Below are 17,857 nucleotides of genomic sequence, written 5' to 3'. Positions count from 1 at the left end.
AGGCAACAATTACATGAGATGAAAGCATTAAGCAATCTTTTCTTTTCCTTGGCATTACATGTATATGTGAATTCCTGTCTCAGTTTTTGCTCACATAGTTTTCTATATTAGTGAGCCATTGCCAGGCTATATCCCCAGTCCAAACTATTTCTTTTTTTTTTAATGCTTTATTAACTTCTGATTTACATCATCAGTTTCCGCCAGATTTTGAGTTACAAATTTTCCCCCCAGTTCTCCCCCATGCACCTCCCCAAAATAGCAGTCCCACAGGATATTCCCTCCTCCAATCTGCTCTCTCCCACATTTTCCCCCATACCCCTTTCCACTTTTCCAGTGGATCTCTATGCCTCAGTGCCTATTCCCAATTACATGTAAGATGGTATAATAATAGTATATATACCCACACACACATATATACATATATATATTTACATATTTGAATATTTGATTTCAAAACTTTCAATTCCAGATTCATTCCCCTCCTTCCCCGTCACCCACCCCTACTGGGAAGATACGCAGTTTAGTATAGGTTGAACATGTGTTGCTAATGCAAAACAATAACATACCATAGTAGATATGTTATAAAAGACTGACTACACTTCCCTCCCTCCCATCCCACTTCCCACCCACTCTACTCTCCACTTTGATCCCATCTATTTTCAAAAGTGAGTACTTCCAACCTCCCTCCCCGCCAGCCTACCCTCCCTTCTATCATCCCCCCTCTCATCCCCTTCCCCCCCCCCCTGTTCTCCTGGAGGGTGAGATACCCTATTTAGTGTGTATTTCACTCCCTCCTCAAGCCAAATTCAATGGGAATAAGGTTGACCCATTCCCTTTTGCCTTCCTATTCTTCCCCTCCATTGTAACCATTTTCCCTTGCCTCTTCTGTATGAGATAGTTTACCCCAATCTGTCTCTCCCCATCTCCTCTCATTATATTCCTCTCACCTCTTAATTTCACCTTTTAAGTATCATTCCTTCCTGTTAAATTGGACCTGTGCCCTCTTATCTATGTATACCTGTAAACATATATACACACATTCACATATGTATTCATATGCCCATATACCCTCATATATAGACAAATATATATATATATATTTCTAATCCCTTCAACTACTGAGAAAAGTTTCGTAAGTTACAATTATTGTTTTTTTTTTCCATGTAGGAATGTTAATAGTTCAACTCTGATAAGTTCCTTATGATTTCTTTTCCCTGTTTACCTTCTCATGCTCCTCTTGCTTCTTGTATCTGAATGTCAAATTTTCTATTCAACTCTGGTTTTTTCAGCAAGAATGCTTGAAAGTCCTCTATTCCACTGAATGACCATATTTTCCCCTGAAACATGATACTCAGTTTTGCTAGGTAGGTGACTCTTGGTTTTAATCCCAGCTCCTTTGCCCTCCAGAATATCATATTCCAAGCCCTTCGATCCCTCAGTGTAGAAGCTGCCAGATCCTGGGTTATTCTGATTGTGTTTCCACAATATTCAAATTGTTTCTTCCTGGCTGCTTGTAATATTCTCTCCTTAATCTGGGAATTCTGGAACCTGGCTATAATATTCCTAGGAGTTTTCTTTTTGGGATCTTTTTCAGGAGGTGATTGGTGGATTCTTTCAACCTCTATTTTGCCCTCTGGTACTAAAACATCAGGGCAGTTTTCTTTGAGAACTTCCTGGAGGATGATTTCTAGGTTCTTACTTTGGTCATGGCTTTCAGGCAGTCCAATAATTTTCAAATGATCTCTCCTGGATCTATTTTCCAGATCAGTGGTTTTTCCCATGAGATATTTCACATTGCCTTCTATTCTTTCATTTGTTTGGATCTGTTTAACAGCATCTTGATTTCTCATAAAGTCATTAGCTTCCATTTGCTCCAATCTAATTCTGAAGCAATGATTCTCCTCACTGAGTTTTTGAGATTCTTTTTCCATCAGGCAAATTTGGCTTTTTAAGGCATTCTTCTCCTCATTGCCTTTTTGGGCCTCCTTTGCCATTTGAGTAAGTCTGTTTTTTAAGGTATTATTTTCCTCAGTCAGGCTGTTGACTCTCATTTCATAATTTTCTTGCATTGTTCTCATTTCTCTTCCCAATTTTTCCTCCACTTCTCTTAATTTGGTTTTCAAAATCTTTCTTAAGGTCCTCTATGGCCTGTAACCAGCTTGTATTTTCTTTTGAAGCTTTTGGTGCAGGAGTTCTGACTTCACTGTTTTCCTCCTGTTCCATGCTTTGCTCCTTTTTGTCCCCAAAATAGGAGTATTGTTGGAATCTTCTGTCTGCTTTGTTTCCTTTGCCTGCTCATTTTGCCACTCAATTACTTGACTTATGGGCTTTTTGCCACAGTAATACTCTGCCATCAGGCAGGGGAGCTTTCGTCCCAAATGCTGGGGTTTTCTCAGCTGCGGGAGGTATTAGATGGGTGCCCTATCTGAGGTCTCCACATGCTCTGGCAAGCTGGACACACACCCCAGAACCTCCACCCTAGACTGCAATCCAGATCCAAGCAGGTTAAAGCAAGAGCGATTACCCCTCAGACTGGTGCTTGGTCCCCCTACACTCTGCAGGCCAAGTGCTGAAGCTGCCATGTGGCACTGGCTGGCTGTGCCGGTGTCTCAGTGGCTTTTCGCCCCGGGGGTAAAAGCCACGCACTCCCACTTACTGCACTTACTGGTCCCAAAGTCCAGACTGTACTGACCTCTCACTTTGTCCTTTGTGTCTATGTGTTGATAAATCTGGAAACTGCCACAGCTGCTGCTGATCTGGAGTCCCTCTGGCGCGGCTGATCAGACCTGCCCTGGGGCTAAAGCCTCGTTGCAGGGTTGGGCTCGGCTCCCAGAACACTGTACTGGATTCCTGCCGGCCTGCTGGGCTGTCCTCAGCGGGAGGTTAGCTTCTCTGTGTCATTTTGTGGGTTCTGCAGCTCCAAAGTTTGTTTAGAGTTCCCTTTTTACATGGATTGGGGAGGGTGGAAGCCAGAGCTGCGGGAAGGTCGTGCTTCTACCCAAACTATTTCTTAAATGACATCGGTGATGTATAAAATTTTATCTTGGGATAGTCATGTATGCTTAAAAATAAATAAGATATTGATAAGATATTGGATAGATGGACAGAGAGGTAGATATAGAGACAATTTAGATATATAGATGATAGAGATAGAAACAATATTAGATAGAGAGATATTATAGAAATTAGATGCAGACATAGGCATAAAAACAAGTATAGATGTAGACACAGATGTACATATAAACTTAGTCATAGACAGGGCATTTAGGTGACTCAGTGGATAGAGTGCCAGGCCTGGAATTATAAAGACTTATCTTTTGAGTTCAAATCTGACCTCAGACACCTAATAGCTAGGTGACCTTAGACAATAATTTAACCCTGTTTGCCCCAGTTTCCTCATTGGTAAAATGAGCTGGAGAAGGAAATGGCAAACTATTCCAGTATCTTTGCCAAGAAAACCCCAAATGAAAAAGAGTCAGACACAACTAAAAACTACTGAACAACAACAGATATATATACGCATATACATCTGGACTTGGAGTCAAGAAAACCTGTCTCAGTTATTACTCACTTAGTTTTTTACATTAGTGAGCCTTTACCAGGATATATCCTCAGTGCAAGATATTTCTTAAATGAGATTACTTTGGTAATAAATGTATAAATAATACATTTATTTTATTATACAAATAAATGTATAAAATTTTTATCTTGGGAAAGTTTGAATCCCACCTTAGAACATTTACTGTCTATATAACCATGGTCAAGTCACTTAATTTTTCCTCAATTTAATCAAATATAAAAAGAATAACAGCATTTGCACAACAGGGCTATTATCAGGGCTAAAGAAGATGTATGTAAAGATCCCCAGGGTGTATCAGAGACAGGATTTGAATCCAGTCCTTCTGAATCTGAGACCATCTCATTATACGTTATGCCATGTTGCTTCTTTTCAGTGAATATCTTGAATGTTAGTTGTACTTCTGCCGCTTATCTCCTGTGTGACATTAGCCAAAACATTTAATGTCACTAGTCCAAAGTTCTTCATTTCAGGGCAGCTAGGTAGTGCAGTGAATAGAGAGCACTTACCCTGGAGTCAGGAGGACCTGAGTTCAAATCCAGCCTCAGACACTTAACATTTACTAACTGTGTGACCTTGGGTAAGTCACTTAACCCTAATTGCCCTGCCTTCCCCTCTCCGAAAAGCAAAACAAAAACAAAAAACAACAAATTTAGTCATTTGTCAAATTAGAGAACTGGACTACATGGCCTCTCAAATCCATTCCAGTCAGTTCTCAATCTCTGGTTCTCGTGTAACCTGTATATAATTCTGGTCATAAGGTTACAGGTTATAAGTCCTATTTCCCACCCCTATCATAAGTGAACCGTTTCACATTAGGCTTTACCTATATGAACTACAAGTATATTTATTTCAGGGAAAAGGATTTTACCCCATAGACTATCACATTTTAGGCAAGAGTAAAATCTCTTGGTTCTTTTTTGGTTTCAGTCATTTTTTAATTGTGTTCAGCTCTTTCTGACCCCATTTGGGATATTCTTGGCAGAGATACTGGAGTGGTTTGCTATTTCCTTCTCCAGTTCATTTTACAGATAAGGAAACTGAGGCAAACAGGGTTAAGTGACTTGCCCAAGGTCACACAGCTAGTGAGTGTCTGAGGTCACATTTGAATTTGGATGTTCCTAACTCCAGGCTCAGTGCTCTATCCACTCTGCCACCCAGTTGCCTTCTTTTGGTACACAGTGTGTGTGTGTGTGTGTGTGTGTGTGTGTGTGTGTGTGTTTATGTGTGAGATATACCAATATTTCATAGCCATCAATTAATTTCAAAAGGCAGTAATTATATTTATTTTGTAATATAAGGCTTAAACAGTGCCTTTCTCACAACAATCTTGTGGGGTAAGTAATACAGTTGCTATTATCCTCATTTTACACATGAGGAAATAATCTGAGGGGTTGTGGTGCTTTGACTAGTAAGTGTAAGGATTGGAACATTAAAAACTACAACAACAATATTTCTAGAGAGCTTGAAAGTGTGCAAAGTTTCAAATATTTCATTTGATCTTCACCACACCCCTGGAATATAGGTGCTATTCATTTTATAGATGGGAAAACTGAGGCAGATAAATGTTATGCAGCTTGCCCAGGGTCACATAGCTAGTAAGTGTCTGAGGCCATACTTGGATTCAGATTTTCTTGACTATAGGCCCATTGCTGTATTCATTGCTCTAAGTTTAGTGCTTGTACCATTATACAAAGTCTGCATTTCGTCATGTTATACAAGGTAGGCATTTTTTATCTTTAGAATCCCATATCTATTGATCTTCCAATGCATGTATGGATTTCATCCATGTGGGTATACCCTCCAACAGTACATATTGCAACTCATTCATATCCTCCTTATTCTATGGAACTCCTGTCCATGTCACCCCATCAGTCTCCCACAGGGGTATCCATCCCATGTGCTGGAGGCCATTGTCTTCATGTCTTGACTTGGTGCTGAAAGAGCACATAGCCTACATGTGTATTTTTTCCCATTCTCACTATATGATTGGCCCACCCCTCCATTTTGTCACACATTTTTGTCATTGTCTTTCATGCCATTTTCTGCATAGAATCTGTAGTTGGTGATGGGCCTCCTCCTGCTTACATCTACCTGGAAGCTTTCCATTGTCCTTTGGATGACCTCCAGTTTGGGTTTCTTGGAAGATCCTGGTATTTTGTGATGTACAACCATAGAGCATCTATTTATATCCCTGTAAAAATGATCGAGCCAGCTCGTTGTTTTGGTCTTCATTCTAAGTAAGGCTGAAGCCGCCATAAATACAGATATGGTGAGACTATATCTGTATCTCCTAAAATTGGGTCTGCAGGCTCTTGGGGAGTCTGCTGTTGTTTATAAAAAGGACTTAGGGAAACTCCAAGGATTTTTGAGGGAAGGACACAAAGGTGGACAAATAGTTTTGAGGGAGCAAGGGGAAGAGTGAGTACTTTTATGTATTTTTTGTATCTGAGTATTTTTAAGGCCAAACACTGACTGTGGGACAAGAGAAAGGGGAGGTTTAGAAATTGAAAAGTGTAGAGTAGTCAACGAAATGTCACCTAAAAATATGTATTGAATCTATCATGCTGTGTGCCAAACAGCATCCAAAAAACAAAACTTTAGGCCTGAAAGGCCTCCTTATTGGTCATCAAGTCCACCTCCTCATTTGACAGCTATAGAAACAGGACCAGATAAGGGAAGGGCAGGCCAAAAGTGGCAAGACTAGAATTTGTACCTGTGTCCTCTGATTTTGAATACAGCATTTTTTGCACTGTACCAGAGTTAGAATTCTGCTTCAGATATTTACTGGTTATGGAATTCTGGAGAAGTCACCCTCTATGCCTCTATTTTCCCATCTATAAAATGGGGGACTAAGGTTTCATCCCTCTCTGAGATCCAAATATTATTAACCTCATTTAATAGATGAGGCAATGAAGTCTAGGTTGTCCAGTGACATGTCTCAGGAAGGATTTGAATGCAGCGATATCTTGACTCTACCTTTATCATTTTTTTTCATTACACCAAACTGTTTGAATATAGCCCCGAGATAGGCAACCTGAAGGAGCAGCTAGGTGTAGCGATGGATAGAGTGCAGGGCCTGTGACAGGAAAGACTCACCTTCTTCTGGCCTCAGACACTAACTGTGTAACCCTGGACCAGTCACTTAACCTCTTTTCCCCTCAGTTTCTTCATCTGAAAAATGTGGACAACAATAGCTTCCCAGGGCTGTTGTGAGAATGAGAGGAGATCATGGTTAAGTGCTTCTCACAGTGCATGGCATATATTACGTGTTTCATTCATGTTAGCTATCGCTATTGCTCATATTTTTCTAGAATACCTTGTCTTGATTGATCCCTTGCTTCATTCATATAACATTCAACTTAGAATGATGGTTGTCTAGATAGAAGTCATATCTGTCCTAGTAGATGGTAAGCTCCTAAGAGGAGGGACTGGATTGTTTTTCATCTTTCCCAAACACTGAGTACAGTGCCTTATGTATATCGTAAGTGCTTAACAAAAGTTTATTAAATGAAACTTTCTGCCAAGAGAAAGAAGTCTCGGAATCACACTTGGTCAAAATTTTTCTTGAGTTCTTCCTGTTAAGTAAAGCATTGTGTCCCTAACACATTATTGTCTTCCCCATGTGACTTCCTGCTCCTATAGGCAACTTTCCATGTCTAGGTGGGGAATGTTTATTAACTATCTGGTCTTTTGTTTTGCTTCCAGATTGAACCTTTCTTTGTGAGCCTGGCCCTTTATGATACCAGAGACAACAGAAAGATTTCTGCAGATTTTAATGTGGATCTGAACCACACACTTGTTCGACAGATGGTTTCAGGTGCTTCAGTGGCCTTGGAAAATGGCAACATCGACACAGTTAGCCCCAGACACTCAGAAGAACCACACGTCAAGGGATTTCCTGAAGAATGGCTGAAGTATCCAAAACAGGTCACCATTTTGTTTCCCTTTGATTATGCAGGAGACTTTTGTGACTCTATCCTTACCAACAAATGGGATTCTTGGGGGGGATCAAACATAGATGTCATGAAGTTTCAATTCTAAGTGGACTTTTGCAGACAACTTCATTAGAATGTGAGTCCTTATTAATGTTCCTTGATTTTATTCATATAGGCTATATTTTCTGTAAGTAATCCACACTCTGACATTGTTTTGGTGGCCAAGATTGAAAAAGTGCTTATGGGAAATATCACCAGTGGTGCTGAACCTTATATTAAAAATCCAGACTCCAACAAGGTAAATAATAAAGTTTCTTAAACATTTCTTCCATTGCTTTCCTTAAAAGAAATGACAAGAAAACCAAATGCTCATTGGTCAGTCATCAAATTTGAAAGGCCAATTTAGAAAAATATCCCATTAGTGAAATATTCATGAAGATTAAAAAATAATGTATTTTGCATGGGAAAGTTATTGTAGGGCATCTGGATTGGGGTGCATGGAGAATTTTCCATTTGGGTAATGTTTTATGTTTTCATAATACTCCCTTCAATATGAATTACAACAATAAAGAATTAAAGTTATTGTTTATGCCAAGGCTATGAATTTGAGAGATCTTTACTTTCTAGATTCAAAATGGTTTTTCCTAATTAGTAAAAAGTTAGTGTTGGAGAGAAAGATATTGTCCATGGGATCTAAGAGTGAGAGGGAGGGAGTAAAATCCTTCTATATGGCGGGGACGTCATTTGATCCACAGGATAACTGAATCCATGGGACAGAAAAGGGTTTATAAGGAGCTTTTATTATATTAATAAGTGGATGCATTAGAAAGAAAAAGTGCCTCCAAAATAAAATATTTACTCCTCCCTTTAGCTTTTAAAGCCCTTCACGATGGAGCTTCCAGCCATTTTTCCAGTCTTTTATTGCTCCCCTTCTCATATTCTTCAAATCAAGTCAGACTCTCCTTGCTTTGTTCCACCCCCTCGTCTTTGCTTTGGCCCATCCCCCATTCCTGGAGAGCATTCTGTCCTTACCTTGTCCCATCCTCCCTTTAAAAAAACAAAGTTCCAGCACTATCTTCTGTACGAAGCCTTTCCTGACCCCCTGTGTGCTAGTGCTGCCCCTCCCAAACTGCCTTGTTTTAACTATAATGTATTTATTTCTATTTATTTTGGATAGGCTTATATGTGTGCGTGTTGCCCCTCTCCCATTGTAATCTAAGTACTTCTATTGAGTAGGGAGAGTTTCATTCTTTACATTTGTATCTCTAGAACCTAAAACAGTATCTGGCCCATGGAAAATGTTTGAGAAATACTTATTGATTGAGTAATCATAATTTTCCATATACAGGTTCTAGATACTCATTGCTAACTTGTTTTCCTTTTTTTAGTATGTGCAGAAGATATTAAAGTCAAATAGGCAGTTCTGCAGCAAGTTGGGGAAATACCACATGCCATTTGCTTGGGCAGTGAGGTATGTTAACTATTTTACTTGCATAATTTCACTAAATAACTATATAATGAAATTATAAAACCTTCTCTGTGGCATATTAGAAGGAGGCAACTAGGTGGTGTAGTGGTGAGAGCACTGTGCCAGGAGCCAGGAAGTCCTGAGTTCAAAGCCAGCCTCATATATTTACTAGTCATGTGACCCTAGGCAAGATATTTCACCTCTATTGTCTCAGTTTCCACATCTGTAAAAATAATGATAGTAATAGCACCTACCTCCCAGGGTTGTTGTGAAGATCAAATAATATAACATTTGTAAAATTATTTGCAAACCATAAAGTACCACATAAATTCTTCCCACTATTATTAAGATTTCTGGACTTGAAATCTCCTGGAGTCATTAGCTTCCACTTGCCCAATTCAAATTTTTAAGGAATTTTTTTTCAGTGAGCTATTATACCTCTTTTTCCATTTGGCTAAGTCTTCCTTTTTAAGGAGTTCTTTTTTCAGTGATTTTTTTTTTGTGCCTCTTTTAACATTAGGCCACTTCTGTTTTTTAAGGTGTTACTTTCTTCCATATTTTGGGGGTCTATTTTACCAAGCTGTTAATTTTCTTTCCATAATTTCCTTGTATCACTCTTACTTATCTTCCCAATTTTTCCTCTACCACTCTCATCTCTTTCTTTAACTCTTCTAGGAATTCTTGTTGGACTTGTGTTCAATTAGCATTTTTCTTTGAGGCTTTGCTTGCAGCTATTTTCACATTATTGTCTTCTTCTGAGTGTGTCTTAGTCTTCCCTGCCACCATACTAGCTTTTTATGATCAAATTATTTTGTGTTGTTTGTTCTTTTCTCCGGCCTTTTCCTGACTTTGAACTTTTTTTTAGAGTTGGACTCTGCTCACCTGGGGGTGGGGAGGTACTATTCCAAACTTCAGGCTTTTTTCATACTATTGTTTTCATAACTAGTACTGCAGTTTTCTATGCTTCCAAGATGATGTGGTCCAAGGAGAGCTGTGGTCACTGCTCTTCTGGTCCGTTCTCTGGTCTTCACCCAAGAATCCTTGCTTTCCTACAGCCACAAGGGCTAGCACTTTTCTTGGTCCTTGAATTGTAACCAGGACTTCAGCTATCTTGCAGCTATCAATGTACTAGTGCTTCTTTCTGCATCAGAACTGCAACCAGGACTCCTGCTCCCCTGTGACCGACCACAAGCACTCCTCTGTACCCTAGAAATATGACCCAGAATTCTGTATGGGAAATAGGGCTGCCAATCCACACCAGCTGCATCCAGTGCCAGCAAAGGGTCCCCTGAAATCTCTTTCTTACCATTTGTCTGACCCCCTTACTGTCTCAGGGATGAGTTTCCCAACTGCTGCTGCCACTGTCAGAGACACCTCCAAAGCTCACAGCTGGTACTATAGTCCTTTCATGACAACCTCCTAAGTTGTCTTAAGTTGGAAGCATGTGTAACTCTGACTTTTTGTAGTTTCTGTTGCTCTAAAATTTGATTTGAGGAATTATTCTAAAGTTGTTAGAGGGGAATGTTGGGAGAGCTCAGCTAAGTTACTGTTTACACACTGCCATCTTGACCAAGAAGCCCAATTATGCCATTTATTAAATGGACACACACTGTAAGGAAGTATGAAGACAAAAATGAAATAGCCTTTGCCCTCAAAGAATTTATAGTCTATTTAACAACAATTGATACCATATTACTCCACAGATGAATTGTCTAGCCCTACTGATTGAGATAAGACTTTGTACATTGGACCTGCCCATTACTATTTAAAGGAAAGGATTTTAGATATAATCTTGCCATAGGATCATGAATTGAGAGCTGGAAAGGGTCTTGGTTTTCAATGAGCATAATGCCCTCATTTTATAGATAAGAAAATTAAAGTTAAGTAACTTGCCCAGAGACCTATGGCTAGTTAGTGTCTAAGGCAGGATTAAAACTCAGATTTTTCTGACTCCAAGTTCATAGCTCTATTTACTACCTATCTGCCAATTTGTCTAATCTCACTTTACAAAGGAGGAAAATGAAGCCCAAAGACACTAAATAATTTCCCGAAAATCACATGGATGGTCAGGAAAAAAAATTTAGTTTTGAGCCCACGTTTGGGGATGCCAAATCCCAGACACTTTCTACTCTACCTTTTCACAGTCCACTTTGTCTTAAACTTAATTGTGCACATGCCTAGTGTGGTCTGCTATATTTTAAATTCTTTGAAGACAGAAACTGTTTCATCTCTTACCTTCATATTCCTAGTGCCCAGTTTAGTGTCTTACTCATAGCAGATATTTAATAAATGTTTGCTGAATTGAATTGAATTGCTATCACAAATTTTTTGAGTAGAGAACAGTCTGGATCAATAATAGAGATGTTCTTTCCCAATGGTAATGTCTTTTCAAAAGAGTAGAGACCAGATGGCACCTCCACCTGATCTGTAAAATAGTCAGATGCAGGAAGATTACCATTATACCTGTATTTTTTTTTTCATGGAAGCCAATGTAATTTCTTTTTTTTTTTTTTGCATTTTATGGGATTTTATTCCTGAATATACTTTATTATTAGCATTACGTATGAGCTCAGGACAAAACCTTCTCCATAAATGCCACATTTAACCAGCTTCTCCCATGTGTTCACCAATATAATTTCTAAGATAAACGTAGAATCTACCACTTGAACAGTCCACCTTTGTGGAGAAGTTGGATGACATTTATATCCAACCTGGAATATCAACAGGATGGTGTGAGGGGAGAATGAGGGAAAGACTGAACTCATAAAAAAGACCGTAAGAGGATTTAGGGGCAGACAGAAGTCATTATTCAATTTGGAATGAGCCTAATATAATGAGCTGGAAAAAAGTCCAATAGAGTTTCCAAGGAGACAAACTGAGTTAAGTATCCCTGACAAAAGAACTAATTATACACTTGGAACAGAAAAGCCAACAAATCCCACCATCATCAACTATAGCAGTATCAGGTTAGTGGTCCTGAGGTAGCCTAAGGAAATATCATACACGACCAGTTTGAGCTAAGTATATTTTTTAATTAAATCAAATTAATGCTGTCTAGCCACTAATAGGATGATATCTTTCTATCAGTCAATGGGAGGATGTATGGTTATGCTACAGATTTCCTATTAGATCTTGTGGCTTGTCAAACCACAAATGCCTTAAAATGTCTTCTCAAACTCCTTTATATTGTGGAGATAGTACAGCATGATGGCTAGAGAGTTGTATTTAGAGTCAAGAAAACCTAGCTTCAAATATCGCCTCAGACTCTCAGTAACTCTGTGACCCTGGCAAAGCACTTAATCTCTCAGACCTTCATGCTTCCAATCTGGAAATGATAGTTCCTACTTCATAGGGTTGTTGTGAGAGTCAAATGACATAATGTATATAGAACAATTTCCTAAAGGTGTGTGTGTGTGAGAGAGAGACAGAGAAAGAGAGAGAAAGAGAGAGAGACAGAGACAGAGACAGAGAGACAGAGAGAGAGAGAGACACAGAGAGAGAGAGAGAGAGACAGAGACAGAGACAGAGACAGAGAGAGAGAGAGAGAGAGACAGAGAGAGAGAGAGAGAGAGAGAGAGAGAGAGAGAGAGACAGAGAGAGAGACTCCAAAAACTATTTTTACTTTGTGGGCAAATGGTTTAAATGGAAACTGTCATAGCCTTACCAAACTTGATATCACTTATGACATTTCACTTAATGATGTTGTTTGCCCAGAATCTTATTGTTATGGAAGTCCTGTAGAAATTTTTCCTTTTTCCCTTACATAATCTAGAAGAGTCCTAATTTTGAAATATTGTTGGGGTCCTTTTTTACTCTAAAACATGACTCTGAAGTTAACCGTGTCACCAGAGTATGTTAGAAGTGATGATGTAGCTCGTACCTCATAAATTCACAGAAAAAAAAAAAAACCCTGAATGGCCTAGAATTGTTTTTACCCAATTCTAGTCGAGATGACATTTGATTCTCATCACTTGTGAAAAATCTTCTGTCCAAAAGGAATTTGGTGCTTGGCCCCTTTTTGGGCAGGGGGAAAGGAGGCCAGCTGTGGTGCCATTTTACAAAGAAAATGTTATCTTTTCAGCTGATCACAAGAGCAGATACAGATGGCCTATGCTAGATTTTTAACACTCATTTATTGGACAGAGATTTGACCCTTAGATATGTGTCAAGTTGTCAAGCATAAAAATGGAGCTTCTATTCCAGTGCCTCTTGGAAAAATAATACTTCTAAGTCTAATGGGCCAGAATCCCTTCCTGATTTCTTCTAATGCCAGCCTCCTCTGATAGTCTGAGCCAGTAGTCAGATTTTGTTCTTCCTTGGTAATAAAAATAGATGATTTTTTCCCTAATGTTTTAAGTTTTACAAAATACGTAACATATTTTATCTCATCTGGTCCTCCCAACAGCCTGGTAAGGTAAGTACTCTTATTATGCCCATTTTATAGATGAAGAAAGTGAGATACAGAGAAATTAAGTGGAGCCCTTGGTTCCACCACTGGCAAGTGTCAGAGGCAAAATAGATCAAGTCTTTCCTGAATCTAAACTGACTGCTCCTTCCACTATAAAGTGCTGCCTGTCATCATATTCTTTGCAAATTAAGATGGTCTTGCATTCTGATTCCTTCATTGGGATGGCTCTTTTCTGTATCCTCAATCTCGGTTGCTTTGGTGCTTTGAATGATTCATGCCATGTGATGTACTACAGTCTTTCCACATCATCTAATCCTGCATGATCAGCATCCATAGTTTGCCATAATCAATGCACTAGAGATCAATCAATAAGACTTTATTAACTGCCTACAATATGCTAGGGGTTCTGGCTGTAGGCACCGGGCATACAGATATATAACTGTGGCAGTCCTTGACCATAAAAGCTTCCTCTTTTATCCCTGGCACAAAGTCTGGTACATAGCCTAGTATATAAATACATGGCACTTGATAACTGCTTGCTATTTGGCTGATAGATTGTTCTCTTTGTATTTCAAGGATACCAGTCTACAACTTGAGCTATCCATTCATTAAGATTTTTTCTCACTAACTGACCAACTTTTACTCTCAGCCTTCACTGGATTCAATGAACCATCCTCCTGACCTTCCTCTCTCCTTGAGTTCTCCTAAGTTTAGAGACTACTTCACTCAAACCCAGCATATCTGCCCTATTTTGGTTTTGCTGCTGTTACTGTCTTGGTGATCATTTCCAGCACACACTTCCATTTCCCTTTCCAACCTCTTATTTCCATCCACTGACCACAAGAATCCATTTTTTATGGTTTGTTATGAAAAGATAAAGCCTAAAAGAGTATTTAAATCTGATCAAGTACATACAAAAGAAACCCATACTAAGGTGACCTAATTTTTCAGAGCATTCAACAATTGCTTCTAGAAATCTCTAAAACAAGGAAAAATTCTAAAAGAATGGAAAATGTCACACAAAAGACACAGTCTGAATTCTTATTTCTATCAAATATTTGTCTAGAATGATCTAAATCCAGTATGATAAATATGCATTGAAGGTACCTTCTATAAGCAGGAGAAGGGGGAAGATAGAGGATATATCGACATAGCCCAGAAGTCAGGAAGACCTGGTGAGTTCAAGTCCCAATTCGTATACATATTGGTGATGACTCTGGGACAAGTCACCTAATTTCTCAGTGCTTCAAATAATGAATGGTCTCTAACTATAAGAATCAGAGTAGGTGACAATTATCATAAAGAAGGGAGTTTCCATACTAGGAATCCCATATCCCAATACAGTCATTTGCCCAATCCAAAGCAAGCAAATAAAACCAGAGAATCAAACAGATGGGTGGGCTTTTTTATCCTGAACTATATCTTTATGGTCACATAAATGCCTGGAGTTCTAGAAAATATATTCCATATTTGTATTGATTATTTTTTGCTTTAATGAAAGCATTTGATTCCGTGGTTCCATCTCCTACAAAATATCTTGTGACATCAAAGCATTACACAATATTCCATGACAGATACATCTTTGTTCATTTCATTCAATGATCCCCTGGGCATTATTGGCATCAGATGTGGAGTTAGGCAAGAAGAACTGTGTGTGCCAGAGGACCTCATGAGTATGTTAGCAGATATGCCCTAAGGTCCAAAGTAGGATTTCCTTTTGATGGAGAGACTCTTTAAATGCATCAGGGTTTGTGATTTCATTGTCTTTGGGAATTCCCAGTATAGAAACTCCCTCTACCAACACTAATCAAAAAACATATATGGCTTAGTAGACAATTCTAGGTCCCTGTCTACAGTACATGGAAGGTACATGAGTTGCTTAGAGTGACATACTTCATAAGTGTCAAAGGTGAAATATGAACTCAAGTCTTCTTTATCCTAAGCTCAGCACTCTATCTGCCATATTAGGGGTGGGGAATCTTAGGCCTCAAGGTCACATGTGTGGCCCTCTAGGTCCTCAAGTGTAGCCCTTTGACTGAATCCAAACTTCACAGAAATAATCCCCTTGATAAAAGGATTTGTTCTGTAAAATTTGGACTCAGTCAAAAGGCTGTACCCAAGGACCTAGATGGTCACCTTTGGCCTCAAGGCTGCAGGTTCCCCACCCTTGCTCTATATCATACTGCCTCTCCTATTTACAGATAACATCATGCTAACTTTTGAGAGGTAGTGTGTTATAGTTGATAGTGCTAGAACTGTAGTCAGGAAGACCTGAATTAAAATCCTTCCTCAAACACTTACTAACTGTACACCCTTAGCCAATATAGCCTATATGTTGACCTATTTGAGCCTTGGTTTCCTCATCAATAAAATGAAGGTATTTTACAAAATTACCTCTATCATCAGTTCTAGCTCAGAATCCATGATCCTATGAATTGATTAAGCAAGTCATTGGATCTGAGGCTTCTTGCCCTCAGAAATTGCCCCATTCTTATTTAAGGGTTCTTTTGTTTTTGTTTTGAATTCACCAAACATTTATTGAGGCACTGTGCTAGGCTCAGGGAATGCAAACATAGGCAAGACAACCTACTTTCTAGAAATTCACAATCTAATGGAGAGAGATATTCACACAAACAGGCATGAGGAGGGAATGAAGTCAATGTGAAGGAGAGATCCAAGCAAATACAGAAAAAAACAGGAGGACTACGAGATATTTGCTCATTCTTATTATGAGCTCAGTTCTTGTGAGAGCTCCATGTAAGTGAGCAACTCCTTTGGCAGGGATCGGGGTGAACACATCAACAATTAGTCCTACAGTGATTTGATTTAGTCATCAAGAGAGCAGAGTCTTTGGGATGACTAGATAACGAAAAAACTATCGATTGAATTGTAGAGTGAGAAACAAATGTCATATTGCTTCCAACATGCCAATCACCTGAGGTGAAACCTGGGGTAACAATTGCATTTAAAATGGTTTTGTCCTACACAGATTTATTTTCTTGTCTTTTTTTTAAATTGTAGCATAGAACAGAGAAAATTAGATGGGCTAGTTACATTAGTTGAATCTCACTGCTTCTGAGAACAGGCTTGGCCTGTTCCTTCATCACCCTTTTTCATGTCATGCAAGAAGATGTGATCTTGTGCTTGATGGTCCATTAAAAAAAAAAAACCAAGAAACAAGTGAACTTGAGTTTGAAGGATTTAAAAGTAATGAAGGATTTAAAAAGTAATATATAAATAGGGTACACACATTAGCAGAAATTAAAATCTAATATTCTTCAGACACTACTAAGACTAATTCATAAGACCATATATTTAAAGTTAGACAGGACTTCTGAGGTCATTTAGTACTACTCCCTCATTTTACAATTAAGGAAACTGAGTCACGAAGTATTCAAGTGACACAAAATTAGTAAGTGACATAGCCAAGGCTTGAACTCCAAATCTAATTACAGATAGATGTTCTGTTTTTCTGTCATGAAAGAATAAAAACTAACATGTAGGTATTTCATTCATTGTTTCAGCACATATTTGTTAAGAACTTACTATGTACAGAGAGTCCTGTGCTAAGGGTTAGAGGAAATACAAAGTTTGGCTGAGATATCATCCCTACCCTCAGTGAGTTTGTTGTGTAATAAAGGTGATGTCTTTATGGTCACATGTTTCCCAAGTTCACCATTATTCAACCCCAAATAAATTTCCAAACAAATATTTTCATGGCCCCAGTAGGGTGGTAATATGGTGCCAGAGGGAGTAAGGAAACACAGCTAGCTTGGATTTGTGTCCTTTATTCTATAGCCTAAAATGTTCATTGACTCACATACCCTAGTTTCACCTTTGCCCCTATCCTAAAAATGACAAAGACATTATCTCTATCTTGATTGAAAATATCTGAGTTCTAATCAGTACCTGCCAAATTCACTGAGTTCTATCATCAAGCTACTTACCCTGGGAAAAAGAAAAATCAAATGAGAGATGCTGAATTAAGGTTTTCTAAAATGATGAGTTTTAAATGTGAGTTAAAAGTGATTTTTATAAAGAAATATAAATATAGTTCCCAACTCTCATATTGACCCTTCTCCCCAGGACTTTTCAGGCTTTTAAGTCAAGATGAATGAATGAAGAAAAGAAAAAATGAATGAATAAAAAAAAACATTTATTGAGAACTTACTGTATTATAAGCACTGTACTAAATGTTAGTAATACAAATGCAAAAGTAAAGACAGTCTTTGCTTCAAGGATCGTACATTCTCATAATGATGACTGCCCACAAAAGGAATGAATAGCCAGAGTGGAGCAATTTGGGCTAGAAAGTTATAGGTGCATTGAGTGGGGGAAGTGGTCACAAGGAAGGGACAACCTCTAGGAACAATGTCACAGTTGATTTGATTATGTTTCATAGCTCCAGAATTGGAGGGGATAGGATTGAGAGGGGGACAGTAATGGGTACATGAGTAGCAACCAAC

The 17,857-nt window shown here is 38.7% G+C and overlaps 1 protein-coding gene across 3 annotated transcripts in view; it reads left to right on the top strand.

The window, feature by feature from the left end:
• The window catches only part of DOCK10 (dedicator of cytokinesis 10), a 366,705-nt gene that overhangs the window by 246,364 nt on the left and 102,484 nt on the right, over positions 1-17,857 (top strand). For all 3 annotated transcript variants that reach the window (XM_069104543.1, XM_069104541.1, XM_069104544.1), the window contains exons 12-14: positions 7,286-7,507; positions 7,691-7,813; positions 8,904-8,986. In XM_069104543.1, the coding sequence (XP_068960644.1) occupies positions 7,286-7,507; positions 7,691-7,813; positions 8,904-8,986 (428 nt within the window). The remainder of the gene's footprint in view (positions 1-7,285; positions 7,508-7,690; positions 7,814-8,903; positions 8,987-17,857) is intronic.

This window comes from Petaurus breviceps, unplaced genomic scaffold (genome assembly GCF_028583685.1).
Source record: "Petaurus breviceps papuanus isolate PSGF00001 unplaced genomic scaffold, PetGlider_PUasm1.0 688, whole genome shotgun sequence".
Lineage (NCBI taxonomy): Eukaryota > Metazoa > Chordata > Mammalia > Diprotodontia > Petauridae > Petaurus > Petaurus breviceps.
The sequence above is the reverse complement of the archived record's forward strand: the minus strand, read 5'-3'. Positions and strand labels throughout refer to the sequence as shown.